This window comes from Candidozyma auris, chromosome 4, assembly GCF_003013715.1.
Source record: "Candidozyma auris chromosome 4, complete sequence".
Taxonomy (NCBI): Eukaryota; Fungi; Ascomycota; class Pichiomycetes; order Serinales; family Metschnikowiaceae; genus Candidozyma; species Candidozyma auris.
Window position 1 is genome coordinate 193,735 of NC_072815.1, and position 14,992 is coordinate 208,726.

At 46.3% G+C, this 14,992-nt stretch overlaps 9 protein-coding genes and 1 non-coding gene across 10 annotated transcripts; 3 read left to right on the forward strand and 7 right to left on the reverse strand. All coding sequences in view use genetic code 12, as the record gives it.

The window, feature by feature from the left end:
• Window positions 1-249: 249 nt before the first annotated feature.
• CJI96_0003764 (DUF4246 domain-containing protein) lies at window positions 250-1,854 on the reverse strand (the record flags this gene model as incomplete). The annotated part of the gene is made up of 1 exon (XM_029037005.2): window positions 250-1,854. The coding sequence occupies one exon, from the start codon at window positions 1,852-1,854 to the stop codon at window positions 250-252; it is 1,605 nt and encodes a 534-aa protein (XP_028888061.2).
• A 254-nt stretch (window positions 1,855-2,108) lies between these two features.
• On the reverse strand, window positions 2,109-2,900 carry CJI96_0003765 (class I SAM-dependent methyltransferase; the record flags this gene model as incomplete). The annotated part of the gene is made up of 1 exon (XM_029037006.2): window positions 2,109-2,900. The coding sequence occupies one exon, from the start codon at window positions 2,898-2,900 to the stop codon at window positions 2,109-2,111; it is 792 nt and encodes a 263-aa protein (XP_028888062.2).
• A 506-nt stretch (window positions 2,901-3,406) lies between these two features.
• CJI96_0003766 (class I SAM-dependent methyltransferase) lies at window positions 3,407-4,309 on the reverse strand (the record flags this gene model as incomplete). Its single annotated transcript, XM_029037007.2, has 1 exon — window positions 3,407-4,309. One exon carries the CDS (start codon window positions 4,307-4,309, stop codon window positions 3,407-3,409), a length of 903 nt encoding a protein of 300 aa, XP_028888063.2.
• A 454-nt stretch (window positions 4,310-4,763) lies between these two features.
• Window positions 4,764-6,185, reverse strand: YCK2 (serine/threonine protein kinase; the record flags this gene model as incomplete). The annotated part of the gene is made up of 1 exon (XM_029037008.2): window positions 4,764-6,185. One exon carries the CDS (start codon window positions 6,183-6,185, stop codon window positions 4,764-4,766), a length of 1,422 nt encoding a protein of 473 aa, XP_028888064.2.
• Window positions 6,186-6,891: 706 nt separating this feature from the next.
• On the reverse strand, window positions 6,892-7,716 carry CJI96_0003768 (uncharacterized protein; the record flags this gene model as incomplete). Its single annotated transcript, XM_029037009.2, has 1 exon — window positions 6,892-7,716. The coding sequence occupies one exon, from the start codon at window positions 7,714-7,716 to the stop codon at window positions 6,892-6,894; it is 825 nt and encodes a 274-aa protein (XP_028888065.2).
• Window positions 7,717-8,508: 792 nt separating this feature from the next.
• On the forward strand, window positions 8,509-9,432 carry RPP1 (RNA-binding RNA processing protein RPP1; the record flags this gene model as incomplete). The annotated part of the gene is made up of 1 exon (XM_029037010.2): window positions 8,509-9,432. One exon carries the CDS (start codon window positions 8,509-8,511, stop codon window positions 9,430-9,432), a length of 924 nt encoding a protein of 307 aa, XP_028888066.2.
• A 42-nt stretch (window positions 9,433-9,474) lies between these two features.
• On the reverse strand, window positions 9,475-10,359 carry ELA1 (elongin A; the record flags this gene model as incomplete). The annotated part of the gene is made up of 1 exon (XM_029037011.2): window positions 9,475-10,359. The coding sequence occupies one exon, from the start codon at window positions 10,357-10,359 to the stop codon at window positions 9,475-9,477; it is 885 nt and encodes a 294-aa protein (XP_028888067.1).
• A 1,571-nt stretch (window positions 10,360-11,930) lies between these two features.
• On the forward strand, window positions 11,931-12,002 carry CJI96_0003771. The gene has a single exon. It is a non-coding gene; the product is annotated as a tRNA-Glu (tRNA).
• A 691-nt stretch (window positions 12,003-12,693) lies between these two features.
• On the forward strand, window positions 12,694-13,734 carry PDR16 (phosphatidylinositol transporter; the record flags this gene model as incomplete). Its single annotated transcript, XM_029037012.1, has 1 exon — window positions 12,694-13,734. One exon carries the CDS (start codon window positions 12,694-12,696, stop codon window positions 13,732-13,734), a length of 1,041 nt encoding a protein of 346 aa, XP_028888068.1.
• Window positions 13,735-13,844: 110 nt separating this feature from the next.
• On the reverse strand, window positions 13,845-14,681 carry CJI96_0003773 (exosome non-catalytic core subunit CSL4; the record flags this gene model as incomplete). The annotated part of the gene is made up of 1 exon (XM_029037013.1): window positions 13,845-14,681. The coding sequence occupies one exon, from the start codon at window positions 14,679-14,681 to the stop codon at window positions 13,845-13,847; it is 837 nt and encodes a 278-aa protein (XP_028888069.1).
• Between the last annotated feature and the right edge of the window lie 311 nt (window positions 14,682-14,992).

A 14,992-nucleotide genomic window follows, 5' to 3' on the forward strand; every position in this document is an offset into this window, starting at 1 on the left:
TGACAAATTGTCGCCAATAAACTAAAAGAAAAACTGTGATCTCCTTTGTTCTTGATGTGAGTACTAGGGATTTGGCAATGCAATTCTCAATATTCTAAAATGGCTGCGAATCTGATGGGCCCCAACAAAATGACCACCAATGTATGGATCTGAGAAACCAACTCAACTTCATCTATTCGGCAAAAAAAAAAAATGCTATTACTCTGAATTCACGACGCTTTCCTCCTCTGTTTCTTTGTCGAAGTCAGTCTAGTGCTCGCAAAGGAAGAAGGTTCTGGTGAATGCATTCTCCCAGTCGTCACCAGAGCTAATGGTCACTTTCCTTTCATCCATCAACTCCAACCTGCTCTCTTTGGCCTGTTTTGCTGTCATCGTAGTTACTTCCTTTGCATCAATGCCCGGGAAGAATTTATTCATGAGAGCCTCATCATTCACCCAGGTCTCGTTCTGAGGAGGCACAACGTCAGTGGCCTTGGTCACGGAGTTGTGTGGGTCGACTAAGAAGAAGCACAAGATTTTCCTGTGCCCTGGCCTGGAAGAGTCCCTCAACTTGAACGCATCTACGTGATGCTGGAAACTGTTGGTGAATACGACCACTCGGCCCTGCCTGGCGTCAACGCTTCCAATGTACTTTGTCATCAGATCTCCATCCAGAATGCCGTAGAAATCCTTGCAGTACTGCTCATCACCTTGCTCGTAGGCGGGATCTTCGAAAGCATACTTGAATGAAAGCTTGGAGTCGTCGATATTTTCCACGTCGTAGTAGTACAACACAGTGGCCACGATATCCTCGTTAATGGTACCTTCAACGTGCCAGGAGCCGCCCTTGTACTCTGGATTCTCAGGCAGGAGCTCGATGTTGGCCATTTTGACAATGACTTTCAATTTGTCAAAGTCACGAAGGTCAAACGGCTTCGTCTCTGGGTCGCTCTTGTATTCTGGGTGGGTGTCGATGTAGAATTTGCTTTTACCTTTCTCAAACTCCTCCCATTCGTCATCGTCTGCACCTTCGTCGATGAGCTCTTCGAGCTTTTCCATGTACTCGTCGTAGCCCTCTTTATAGCACTCCCCATACCCAGCCGTTTTGATTCTCACGTACTCATCAGACTGGTACCTTGCCAAAGACAAGTTGAGAGCAGGAACTGCCTCATTGAACACCTCGGCTATGGGCCCATAGAGATCTCCATGTTGCATGGGATGAAGGTTGTTGATGTAGGAAGCAAAGACAAACTGGCCGGTAGACTTATCCAACTTCATCACCGCCGGAAGCCACTGGAACTTCTTGGAAACTGCGTAGTCGGCCACGCCTTTCTTCACATGCTGTATGGCCTCGTCAAACTCAGCAACTGCAAGCTTGCCATCCCTCAACACTTTCGTTTTTCCGTAAACCAAGTGGTATAACGAAGGATGCACCAAATCCACCACCAAGTTGTCCGAGCCTGGGTGGTAGTCCTTTTCCGAGATCGATGCCTCGAACTTACTCGCTAGAGTCGTGAATTTTTTAGCCAACACGTCAGAAACTGCTTCATCACTATACAAGATCTTGTCATCAGCACCAATTCTGAATTTTCTAGTCTCTAGTTCTGGTGTCGACTGCAACTCGTGATACCACTTCAATTCCCGAATAACGTAATTGAACACATCCTCAGGGTAGCGAGATTCAGGATTCTGGGATAAAAACTCTTTCTTCCATTTCTCCACGATCTCAGGATCCGTATACTTCTTCTCCCACTCTGGCTTTTGCCGAATTGTATCCGAAAGACTCACAATGAGCCACTCGTCAAGGTACCGAGGGGAGTTGCCTAGTTTTGAAAAAGCCACCCACCAGGGATGCTTGAACGGGGAGGCCAGCATGAAAAGGTGGAGCTCACAGGAAATAAAAAAATGTAAGTTTGGAGAGAACGAAACATGGGGAATTCGGCTCCTTATGTACATTTCACCGGCTGCGAAATCGCCCATGCATGGAGTGCATTGCGTTTGCAGTACCGATTTTTTCCAAGGCTCGTAAATAGCACCACCACCTCGTAAGTGGGGTGTTTCGATCTATACGTCGACTCTATGCCATTAACATGTATGTACACTAGATATGCGTTCATCTATTGATGCCTTCACCCCTGCTTCTTCTGGGCGATCCCAAGAATCACACTGCAAGGTACAAGAAAAAGCTCACCTTTACGGGGAGCAGACTTCAATTGCTGCTTCACGGCCTCAGTGCAGTGAGATTCTATGAAAACCTCATTCTGCCAAAGATCCACACGCATTTCCCTAGCACTGCTGACATTCACACAATTCTTCTCCAAACACTCGTTCATCTCGTCCACGGTGACTCCATGGCGGGCCATACCTTTCTCCTGCAACTCTCTGGTGATTTCCTCCTTCTCGAGATCTTCATTGTAGAAGTCGTAGATCAAAATCCATCCTCCTGGCTTCACCATCCGCTTGAGCTCCTCGGCCACCTTGTGGTAGTCGTGGATATGGTGGAAGGCCAAGGTGCAAATGAGAAGGTCGGCGTAGTTCTCGAACGAACTGATGTCGAAATCTTTGTCCATGATATCAGCACAAACAGACTTCATCTTGAATTCTGGATACTTTTCTTGTAGAACTTTGGCCTTCTCCTCGTACAGCTCAAGCATCAGCTCGTTGATGTCAATACCCAAGTACTCACCTTTGGGTATGAACGGACAGAGCTGTTGGGCCACAAGCCCCGTGCCGCAGGCGAAATCAAGCACTTTCGAGTCTGGCTTGAGTATGTTGCCTGGGATCTTGTCGTGGAGCTGGCTGAACTCTTCAATTGCTTTCTCGTCATCTATTGGAGATTCCGTGTCGGCAAGAGTTTTGCGGGGAGCCGAAGTGTCGAAGTTGACAATAGATGAGGCGAAAATCTTGGAGAGCACTCTCATGGCCGGGATCTGGTCATAGCTGTTGTCGAAATTCTTTTGTTGGCCTCAACGAAGGATTGGTGGTTCATTTTAAGAAGAATGTGGTAGGCGGAATTGGCACATATTTTCGAGCATATAGGCAAGCTTTGTGGTGTCAGGCAAGCTTTGTGGTGTCAGGCAGAAGCAGTCGGAGCTGGTATAGCCAAAGAGCAAGCGAGCTGAAGGATGGAGAAATTGTTTCAATGGTAAATGACTTCTACAAAAAGCCCCGGTCTTGCTTCCTACTACTCACTATGATTGATGGCGCACCATGTCCCAGGATTCTAACCGTACATACTGACGATGAAAATAAGCACTCGGACTCGATGGAAACACACACACACTGGATAAGTCATCGGGAAGGTCACCACAAGAGCCATTTATGTCCATGCGAGCGCACATCATGCTGAAAGTATAATTTGGGTCATCAACAGATCAATGCCTCAAGTACAACGCAGGTGAGTAAACTGTTTGGAAAACCTCCAGTCTTAACCACCTGACACTGTCAGGCTTCGCTTGGCAACACCCACGACCACCCCGCAGGGCGCCAACGACATCCCATTTCTCTCAGGAAGCTGTTTCTTACCCTCGGGGTCCACCATCTGCTTATCAAACCACAAGTTCAAATGAAGTTCTCTTGCACTCGACACTTCCTCGCACCCCGACGTCAAACATTGCACCATCTCTTCGTTGGCAATTCCACGGTGGCTAGCTCCATGCTCTTTGGCAACTTCACTAAGCTCGTCTGAATTCCCGTGTCCATGTGAGTGCTTCGACAACAAGCTTGGGCCAGAGGCTGCTTTGAACATGTCTAGCACAACAATGTGTCCTCCTGGCTTCACATATGTCTTTAGTTTATCGGCAACCGCGTTGTAGTCGTGGAGATGGTGGAAAGCCATGGAGGAGAACACCAAGTCAGCAGAGCCCACCAAGGAGGCATCGGCAAAATCGTTCGAGAGAATGTCTCCACACAAGGATTTCACTTTGAAATTTGGCCATTCATGCTGGATTTTCTCTGCTGCTTCGTTGAACTTCTCCAACATCCCTTCTGAGACGTCAATGCCTATATACTCACCTTGGGTAAGAAATGGTGCCAACCGCTCGGTGATAGCGCCTGAGCCACAGGCAAAGTCGATGATTTTACATCCTGGCTTCAATAAGTTACCCAGTATCTGTCCCTTTGGAAGGGCATTGACCATATTGAGAATCTCCTCTCCATTTATGGGAGTCTCCGTTTCTGCGAGAGTCTTTCTGGGCCTGGTCAGGTCAAACGTCACCAAGATATAGGCAACAGCATCCTGAAGAACTTTGATGAAAGCACGCTTATCGTAGTCGGCCGAAAATTTCTGAAATGCCTCCTTGTTGGCCTCAATTGACTGAGAATGGGACATAATGGGTGAGTCACTGGAAAACGGGAATGTGGTACCTATTTATATGGCTGCGAAAAAGCCGTGGGGGGTGAAATTTGCTTCCACAATGGAGGCAACAGTCCCACCAACGTTTTGATGCAAATATAAATACGAAGAAACCTTATGGTTGAGGCTCTTTGAGCTGTCATTTTCTTTCTGATTTCTCTATATTGTATGTGGGTGGGCTACGTGGGAGGTTGTAGTATCTAGTATTACAGTATATTTTAAAACCAGGCATTAAGAAATAAAGAGGCAAGTGTGCAGCGGTGATGGAACTTACTTTGTATGCATGAATGGGTTGAAAGGGAATATAGGATGGGTCTGGGCCAAAGGTTAGATTAAACGTAATTACCAGAGGCATGCGCCAGTCCAGGGCGTCACGCTGTCAATGGCCCTTTGTATCCACCATAATATGGATGAACCCCCACTCAACAACTTAGTGGCAGCACAATTTCGACCAAAAGCCCTTACTCTCCTCCTCAGAAACGTGCTGTTGTTGCTCGTACTGGTAGCCATTCTGGCCATTAACATAGTTTGATGGAGAGTTTTTATAGTTGCCCTGCCCTCCCATGGCGTCGTTGCTTTGCATGATGCCCATGGTCGAGCGTGTGGGGGCCTCTTGCTTGATTGGAGGCAATGGCCTGTTGATGAGGTGTTGCAACTTCTGCTGGTGAGTTTGCGCAGCAGAGATCTGCTGCTGTTGTCCTGGTGAAACATTATTGCTCAAGTTGTTATTGGCTGCCGACGAAGGGATCTGACTGCCGCCCGCCTGCGAATGGTGAGGTCTGTTTCTACGCTGCTCGCGATGACGTCTGTCACGCTCGTTTGGTGGGTTGGGATGGCCGTAGCCGTGTAAGTTTGGCTTCTTGTTGATGGCAGCGTCCCACCCTTTGCCGCCGTTCAAGTTCATCCAGTCAAACACGCCATCGCAGTGGGTGCCCATATCGTCCAAGACGGAAAGAAGCAACATTCTGTACTCCTCATACGCTGGGTCCGCTTCAAATGGCAACGATCTAACGGCGTCTAGGTACTCGGCAAACTGGCGGGGCAAGCCCTCACACAAGAGATTTGCCGACGTGGTTCTCTTTTTGTCGCCAATCTTCTCGTATTTTTGCTTGTTGGTTGGGGCTTTCAATCCCTGCCAAGGCAATTGCCCACGCAAAAAGTAGAAAAACACATGTCCGAGCGCCTCCAAGTCGTCTCTTCTCAGCTGCTCTCTACCCAAATGGGTGTTGATCGACATATATCTGGCGGTGCCGCTCAAGGACTTCTTTTCTCGGTAAGGGATGTGCTGCTTTGTGCGTGGGTCTCTGTACTGTTTGGCCATGCCAAAGTCGATCAAGTGTACCTTGTTTTCGTCAGGGAAGCCTTGTCTTCCGATCAAGAAGTTGTCGGGCTTGATATCCCTGTAGATGAGGTCATGGCGGTGCACTTCTTCTATTAAGTCGATCATTTGCACAGCCACTTGCACCACCGTCTTCACACTGAAACGGCGGCCACACCAGTCAAACAAATCTTCGAGAGAGGGTCCCAAAAGATCAATGACAAGAATCGAATGCAATCCTTCCTGACCAAAATAGTAGGCGTTGGGGATCCCTTCACATCCTTGCAAATGTTTATACGTTCTGTACTCGTCTCTCAACTGAGGGGCCTCTGTCTTTCTCGGCTCGAACTTGATGGCCACGGCCACACCGTTGATGATGTTGGAGCCTTCAAAGAGCACACCAAACGAGCCTTCGCCGATTTTCTTGCCGATCTTGTAGTGCAAGCCCACCACAGAGTTGTTGGAGGAGGATGCACTGCTCATGTTGGGTTGGGAGGAGGCAGCAGCGGCAGCTAACACAGCAGGATTTGACATTAGACGCCGAGGCAGCGGTCGAAGGATTTATTAATTTTAGAGGGGGTGTGAAGAAAAGAAGGGCGTGAGAAGGATTGTGGATTTGATGGGCTCTTTGGGAAGTTGTTTTTTTCGCTTGAGATTGGTGGGCGTTGTTTCGTACAGGCCCTCGAGAGAAGGGTGGGCAGGAGAGAGGTGCTATAACTGAGTGCTTACAAAAAAATTTCAGAAAATGGTTAGACTAACCTATTGTTTTTCAAGGACTGCTTTCTCTATGCTATTTTTCTAATATCCCTAACTTCGGCTGTGCACGTGTAACTAAGTGTTTACTGAATCGTCCTCAGTTGGGCGGGCGCAGGAACAAAGACGAACACAATGAAGGCCATTGAATATAGCCGGGGAAAATTTTTCGTGAAAAGTTGATGGTGAGTGATCCTAGCCTGTTATTGTAGGAAATCGCCTCATAAAAGCCAGATTATTCAGACACGCCACTTCAAATGTTCTTTAGTATGGCAGCACTGTTTCCAACTGGTATGAGGCGTGTTTAACAATGTTGGTCGATTGTCGGCCACACATGTAGCTGGCAAAAAACGTCAAGTCTTTAAATATAATGAAGCATATGGTGACTGACTGTGAAAAAAAAAATACTGACATTTGTCGATCAAAAGCTTGTTCACCAGCCGTAACCGATTGATCGTTTCTTCAGCCGTAACTTCCTAGTAGCCACTCATAGCTCACCCTTCACGAGATAGACGGTATCGCCATTGGCCACCGTGGCTCCGACTTTCTTGCTAAACGGGAGTGTTACAGGCGTCTCTTCCTCAGCTTTGAACAAATTGAGCCGCTCGCTCGTATCCAGCTTAGTATTGTTATGATTCATGATCCCCACTGCATCAGCCACCGAATCTAGTGCCCGTCCAACCGTCCAGTTCTTCGAAACCCACACCCCCTTGCGTTCCTTGTCAATATTAATCTTATCCAAATCCTCTTCGTTTCTGTTCACATAGAGCACCCAGAGGTACACTCGATCAGTCTGGGGAACACTAGCGGCACCTTTGGCCACTTTCTTGATACTGGACGTTTCCACCACCTTGTTGACCGGCTTGGGTTTCCCGAAAAGCAGCGACACTTTCTTTTTCCGGCTCAATTTCTGTAAATGCAAGAATTTCGTGAGTTTTGTCATGGCCAGAGCTTTACCCACACTCTGTTCCTTGAGCGTCGTCACCGGTACTTTCGCCAGCTCAAGCTGTTTATCGAGCATCTTCAGGTGCTTTTCTCTATCCGGAAACAACGAAGCTGCCGTAGGCCCATTGTATATTCTGCTCCCATTACTAGGAGACTCAGGTCTGCCCACACATCCATGAAGATCAAGCGACCGATGATTGGAGCAGTAGACGTGGTTGCAAAACTCGCAGTGGAACGGTAGAAAGTCGAGCTGATTGCACTTGTAGCAGTGCTTGCCGAGGTTCATGACCCCCTGGTCCTCCTTGTTGACTTCCACTTGGCTCATGAAGAGACTTGTCTGGTGGGCTTTGGATACCTTAGCACTCATAGCGCGAACAATGTGAGGGTGTTTTCAGGAAGTTAAGTAGAACGAAAGGAAAAGTTCAAAAAAGGAAAATCTGTAATTGGAATATTGAAAGAGTTTGGATTGACTTGAATTTTCTCCTTCTTATGAAATACCTGTTTTGAATGGCAACGATGGCGAAGGCAAATGCTGGAAGGTTCCGATACTGCATGACTGGTTGCAAAATAGTCGAGGTGTATTAGTAAGGGGACATGAACTGTGGAGATTCTAATTTTGGTAGAAGTGATATTTGTGTGAAATTTTATATCAAGAGAGAAGGTATTTATCTTCCAGTGTTCTGAAGGGTATCCGATCTTGAGTAAGCGTTTGTAATTAAAAGCAAGTTTCGAATACATACCCTTTGCTTACATCAAACTGCGGCCATGTATGGTCAACTCTGGTAATCCAGCAAGTGGCAGAGGCAGATTTGCAAAATCAGCACGGCTTTTAATTTGATGTTTGGAGTCTCCTCATCCATAGGTTTCAAATTGTAGATTTTTTCTTCTACCACTCATTCTTGAAAATGGCTGCGAAAATGCAAGATAAGCCAGAATTGAACCCGCCAACCCTGTTTTCCTCAACCAAAAAACACTACTTGAGCTCATTTACACAGATTCTTCAACGACGTTCACAAACAGCCCTACAGTCCGATAATTTTTTCAATCAAGCCTTTTTCTCGTTTTCTTCACCTTCAACCACCTCTAACATTCACCTCCACCTACACCTCCACCTACATAGTAGAAGCATCGCGAGAAGGCCATATACAACTACCCACTGATGTACGATTTGAACGTGCCGTGGCCCCTGCTGTCATATACAGCGCCGCCGCTGGCCGCTCAGATGACTAACCTATGCAACACTTTGGCCATGCTCTACTCGCTTGGCTATAGGTATATTGCCATCAACTTTGTTGTGCAAGAAACTGTGAAGCTTCCGTTGAATAATCCTGATAAACTCAATCCTATACCGATTGAGACGCTTCGAAAAAAAATGAGCAAGTATGAGGGGCTCCGTTTGTTTACGAGAATCACGTTGGTGATCACGGATCCGGCGAAGTGCCAGAGCATTCTGAAGCTTAATGCCTCCTTTGCGTTTGACCTTATCTCGGCGCAGCCAACTACAGAGAAGGCCCTTCAGCTCACGACAACAAACCTAGATATTGATATTGTTTCATTGCCAATGGCAGCACGATTGCCGTTTTTTGTAAAACACAAGACGGTGGGCCAGGCGTTGGAAAAAGGCATGAAGTTCGAGATCTGCTACCTGGGGCTTATATCTGGGCCGGCCATGTACGAGCTGTCCTTGGTATTGGGTACCACTGGCCATTTGAGCAGGAAGAACTTCATTGGTAACGTACTTCAAGTAATAAGAGCCAGCAGGAACCGAGGACTTGTATTTTCCAGCGGTGCTCTGGAACCAATGCATGCACGCAACTACAGCGACATTTTGGCAATCATGGATACGCTAGGATTAAAAGTTTCCAACGGAAAAGATGGTTTTGTGAGAAATCCAGAGTTGGCACTCATGGCTGGGCGCCTTAGAATTAAGTCGAACAAGCAGACAGTGATGATAGGTAACCAGGGTGGAGCTGAGAGAGCCTCTGCGGCCATCATCGACGAAATCACACCCAAAAAGTTAGAGTCTACAAAAAGAAGCAAGAACGACCCCGACACTGCCCCTGCCAAGCGCAGGAAGCAGTGAACTGTTATAGATTAATGAATGTATATATGTGCAAAATGCTGGTTAGTGAAAGATTGACAGTTTCACTTTCGGCTTCAAAGCGCCCTTTGGAGAATGTGGTTGTTGTTTGATGTCCTGTTTCAGCTCTGGCGGGATTCTGGGAGCTCGTGGTGGCATCTTTTTCTTCGGTAGGAATATGACTGGCTCACCTGGGCGTTTCTTAGGAGAGGTCTGGTGCCCAGAAGGCGGAGAAGACAATCTTGGTGGCTGTGCTGACTGCACTGATGCCTTTGGCACCGCTTGTTCTTTCTGATGTAGCAATTTCAGACGAGGCATCAGTGGAGAAGACGATGGAGGAGGTCTTTTCCTAAACTCAGTGTATGCATCGTACGTTGGCCTGCGGTTATTGCCAAACATGAGTTTTCGCTGTTGTATATCTTTCATAGCCTTGCCCAATATGGTCTTGGGCGACCGTGAAGACGAGGAGTATCTCAGCAGAGGGTCACCATTATAATTGCGTCGTATGGGCGTTGTCCTAATTATACTAGGGATCGGCGTGATTGAGTTCTTCGACTTCTCCTTCCGTAGCTTCTCCGTCATCTTCCGTAGCCTCTGTGCCGAGGATGCCCTGAATATGTCTCTTTCTTCCATATATTTCTTGTACAGCGCCCGATTGGGCATGTCTGTGAGTTCCCCAATCACGAGCTCCTGCTTGGTACCGCCATGGATAGGTCTATCGGGGAAGTCTTTTTCTATAAGAAGCCCCCACACTTCATCAGACTCTGGCATCACCGTCGGGCTGTTTGTTTCCACAATTGCTAGTTGCTTCAGAGTCATCTTCTTAAGTATGGGCTTGACAAGTCCATACGGCGTGGACCCGACGTCTGTGATTCGTCCAGCCAGCTGCACACACACTTGTAGCGCTATTGCTTTTAGCAGCTGAACCATAGGTACTTGTGGTTGTAGATTGCGGTTGATGTTAATCAGTTATTGTTGGTTATCTATGGTAGTACTTGAATGGGATCTGAGATGCGCACTTGAGATGTAGGTGAGATGGAGTGATAACAAGCAAGCTCAGGAGAAGGCAGATTTTTGTTGTAAATATTGACGGTTTCTTTGATGATGTGTTTAGAAAACTACCGAGAGTGGAAGATCTGATCCTCTGATCAAGTTGAAGGGCTTGACTGTTTGTGGAGAAATGTGACGTTTGCAGCCATTTGTCAGAGAGCCATGAAAGAATGATGTAGTGATGGCTCGCTCTTAACGAGATTACTGACTTGTAGATGGTTCCCCAAGCTCTTACTACCTAATTCCTTAAGTATTGGTTTAACCTTTTCCTACGCCATACACTCACGTCTTTGGCTTCAACAAAGTTGAACAACGTAGTTGGGAGATTCATTTGCTACGTTCCTTCAAAGGGATTTAAGATCCTGAACCTAAGAACATCATTTCTTCTGTTGGTGATATGTCAAAAAATAAGATTTTTTTTGGCGATAAAAAGCTATGTTCGATTACCTAAGAATGAAGTATCACTGCTTCTTCTGCATTAATCGGCACACAAATGAACTCATCTTTCTGATAGAGCTTTTTTGCCAACTGTCAGTGTCACGAGAACAGACTTCCCGACTTGGCTGTTGGAAGCAAGACATTTTTTAAGCAGGCCCCTTCCCAGAGTTGAGTTCTCCAGTAAGAAAATTCGTGCCTTATCGTTGTTGACAAGAATCTCTGCCTTTCATGCATGCGATACCACTAACATATTTGTGCTTTATTATGTTTTCTTCTTGATCTTATCTTCTTTATTTCTTTTTTCTTCAAATTTTTCTGAAGATACCTCAATTGATTTCACGGCAAGCGGGTAAAGTGAGCAGACTCTTCATGCTTCTTTGTATAATTTGATAATACTGGTCAGTCGAGCCGGAATATAAATACCAACACCTTTCTCCGATTCGACATCTCCTCATTACTTCTAAAAATGGGAAAACGAGTTAAGGAGTTGAATATCGAAAAAAGCAGAACAATATTTATAATGATAAGGGATTCATGGTGGATGCTGTGTGGCTTCACCACACTTGCTGAAGTGAAGAACAGAGGAGGTGCTTTTTTTTTAGACAACTTATTCCGTTCAAGGTATATCGCTATAGAAAACAACCCTTCAATCAGATTCACTTGTTAGAGATAATCTTTCGCATCACCTTGTACATGACCTGGGTTTAAATCCTTTAATAAGATATATCATTGGTGTGTATTCCTCGAACCTTTTGTAGATGTGTGGTACAGATTAGGCTGTCATATTGTGCATTGAAAGTGTATCTCTAGGATGGTGTTGTTTTGTCCTCCTTTGGACAGCTTTTTTTTTTTATAGACTTCATGTATTAGACGGATGATTAATTTGAGGCCTATATTATGAGTATTAGTGCATCTCTTATTCCAAAAAAGATCAAGATCTAAAGATAGGACAGATTGAAGAGCTCAAAGTTACGCTATATATTTGTTCCAATTTCTGTATCCTGCAACACAGATCCGATATGGTGTAATGGCTAGCACAGTTCGCTCTCACCGAGCAGATCGGGGTTCGATTCCCCGTATCGGAGGAACACTTTCTTTTTGCATTTCTTCCCCATCCGTTCGCTTAAGTGTTCGGCCTCAAACCCAAACAAACGTCACTGCTTAAATCTGAGGTAAATGTGTTACGGCATCGCCTAAATTGATTCCGGACATAATGTTCCATCTACATGTTTTCGACAGTTTGAACGGCTGATTGGTTCTGCATGTGCGTTATTGTTGCTACTAAGGTTACACTTGAGTAACCTAACTTCAGATTAGAGTTCTAGAAAATTGAACAATTCCAGACGTGTATTTTCACAACCGCTTCATTTTCCCGTTTATTTTCCGGCCTCTTCTCAACTTTGTGGTTGCCTGTTTTCCTTATTTTCTCGCCACTTCTCGGCAGCTAAGTGTGCATCCGGCGCCGGCAGTCTCAGGAACGACGGCTGCAAAAAAAAAAATGCCATCAAGTGTATTAAACATCAGAAATTTTTGTTTAAAATGAACTAAAAATTGTAATTTTCGTTTCCTTCTCGAATCTCTTCCGATCCCTTTATCATCATCTTCACACTGTCGTTGGTGGCATATCGGGAATAGTAGGGCCTAGGCCGCGGATGCGACTTGTGCCGGCCGGAAACGCAATTGTTCCGCGATGTAGTAAGGCAATACACAAGGGGATAACTAAAAAAAAAAAAAAAAAGTACAGTCAAATAGACCTCTTCTTGTATTCGGTCCAAGATGCTTTTCAAAAAGGACAAAAAGGACCACAAGGAGCACCAGGAGGTCAACGAGAACGTGACTCACATCCCTTTCCTGGAACCCACGGAAGAGTCAAAGGTGCCTGAAGAAACCAAGCTCACTAATCACCAGAAGGAATGTTTCACCAAAGTTTATGAGCATTTCGCCCAGGAAGGATTCTTGGTGGCCAATTCCGAAGACGCGTTGAAACACAAGGACAAAACACAGTTCACGCCTTTGACGGAAGATGAAAAGGCGTGGTTGACGAGAGAGTGCTTCTTGCGGTACTTGAGGGCGACAAAGTGGAAAGTCGAGGATGCCATTGCTAGAATCGAAGGCACGCTTGCGTGGAGACGTGAATTCGGCGTGTCTCACAACTTCGATGCTGACAATGCCGTAAACGGCTCGTTGGTGTCTCCCGAAAACGAAACCGGTAAGGAAGTCATCTTGGGATATGACAACGACTCCAGACCATGTCTTTATTTGAAGCCTGGCCGTCAAAACACAAAGACTTCGCAAAGACAAGTTCAGCACATGGTGTATATGCTTGAGAAGGTCATTGACTACATGCCAGCAGGGCAGGACTCCTTGGCGCTTTTGATAGACTTTAAGGCGTCGCCTGTGGGCACGCAATCGAACAAGATTCCTCCAGTGAGTACGGGAAGACAAGTTCTCAATATCTTGCAGACGCATTACCCCGAGAGATTGGGGAGGGCTCTTTTGACCAATATTCCTTGGCTCGGATGGACTTTCTTGAAGATAATTCACCCATTTATTGACCCTCTTACAAGAGAGAAATTGGTGTTTGACCAGCCATTCCCCAACTATGTGCCAAAATCGCAGTTGGATCAGGATTTCGGTGGTATGGTGAACTTTGAGTATGAACATGAAAAATACTGGCCCCAGATGGTGAGCATGGCCGAAGAAAAGAAACGCAAATACGTCAAACGGTTTGAGACGTTTGGCTCTCGCGTCGGATTATCTGAGTATGACTTGAGAGGGGATCACGAGGACTTGAAGTACCAGCCTGGAGTTGCATAATCATTCTTCACTTTCCGCAGCTTTCACGACATTATGGGATAATAGCATATAGACAACTTAGATCACAGGGCAGAAGTCCTGATACTATGGTTCACAAACTTCGTAAGGGTTTAGGCAAACAACTTGGCACACTTTCTCTTCTCGATGACTCCAGTCTTCTCACATACCATGGTTTCCCAGTCCAACGCAACCATGATGTCGCCGGCGCCTCCTTCGCTCTTGGCAAACACTACCCCCAAATCGTTACGGGCCGTGGTCAAGTAGTAGTTGGAACCGTCGCCTAGAGAGAGCACAGAAGCCCTCACAACATCACCAGGACGGAAACAGTCGACAATCCTCACCTTATCTCTATCGGTTGATCTAACATCCTGGCTTCTGATTAAACCACGAAACGCTTCTCCCACATCCACAGGCTGAGCACCTGCAAGAGTATTGGACGCCACAGCTCCATACGACGATAGAAGTTGCGAGCCTCCACCCATTGGCACCGAGTACTGGGCCGAGGTGCCGTTGGAGCCCATGCCCGAGTCTGAGGCAACGTTTCCACTGCCTTCTTTACACAAGATCTCACACGTGGCCTGCCTTGAGTTGAGTCTGATCACCTTCACCAACACGACATCGCCTTCTCTTGGGAGATTCGTCGAAGTAGCAGAAACCACCGATTGGGCATTGGCATCGATCTCTTTGGCAAATGTCGCATATTCGTTGCCTGAGACTACCGAAACGAGGTACTGTTTCTCTCTAGTGTCCTCTTCTTCGTCCTTTTTCGCTAGCTCTTGCACAACCACACTTCCAAGCACTGTCGCCAGAATAACCTCGGCTTGGCCATTCTCCACATCCAAGGTCGTCAAAATGGCGCCCTTACCTGGGAAGTAGCGCTTGAAGATGCCGTTTTCCTCCTCCACGGCCGCCATCAAGTACTGGCCTGGCACTGCTGTTCGAGTCATGATGTAGTATCAAGATGAGATGAGCACCAGAGTTTGCACACTAGGCACTGGTAGTCGAGACAGTAGTTGAGGCATTGACGGTGGGGGAAAGTGTATCAAAGAAAGAAAATAAAAAATATATAAAGAAAAAATAAAAAAAAAAACGTTCCACAAAACAAAATGGGACTCACCAACCTATATTATACTTGAGTTTTGTACGATCAATTGGAGGCTGTGTTGGTTGGGTGATGTGCTGGAGGATGAGGCGCGCTAGCTATACGAGGAGGGAAGAGGACAAAGGGCCAGAGTAGATGAAAAATGGGATAGTTTGG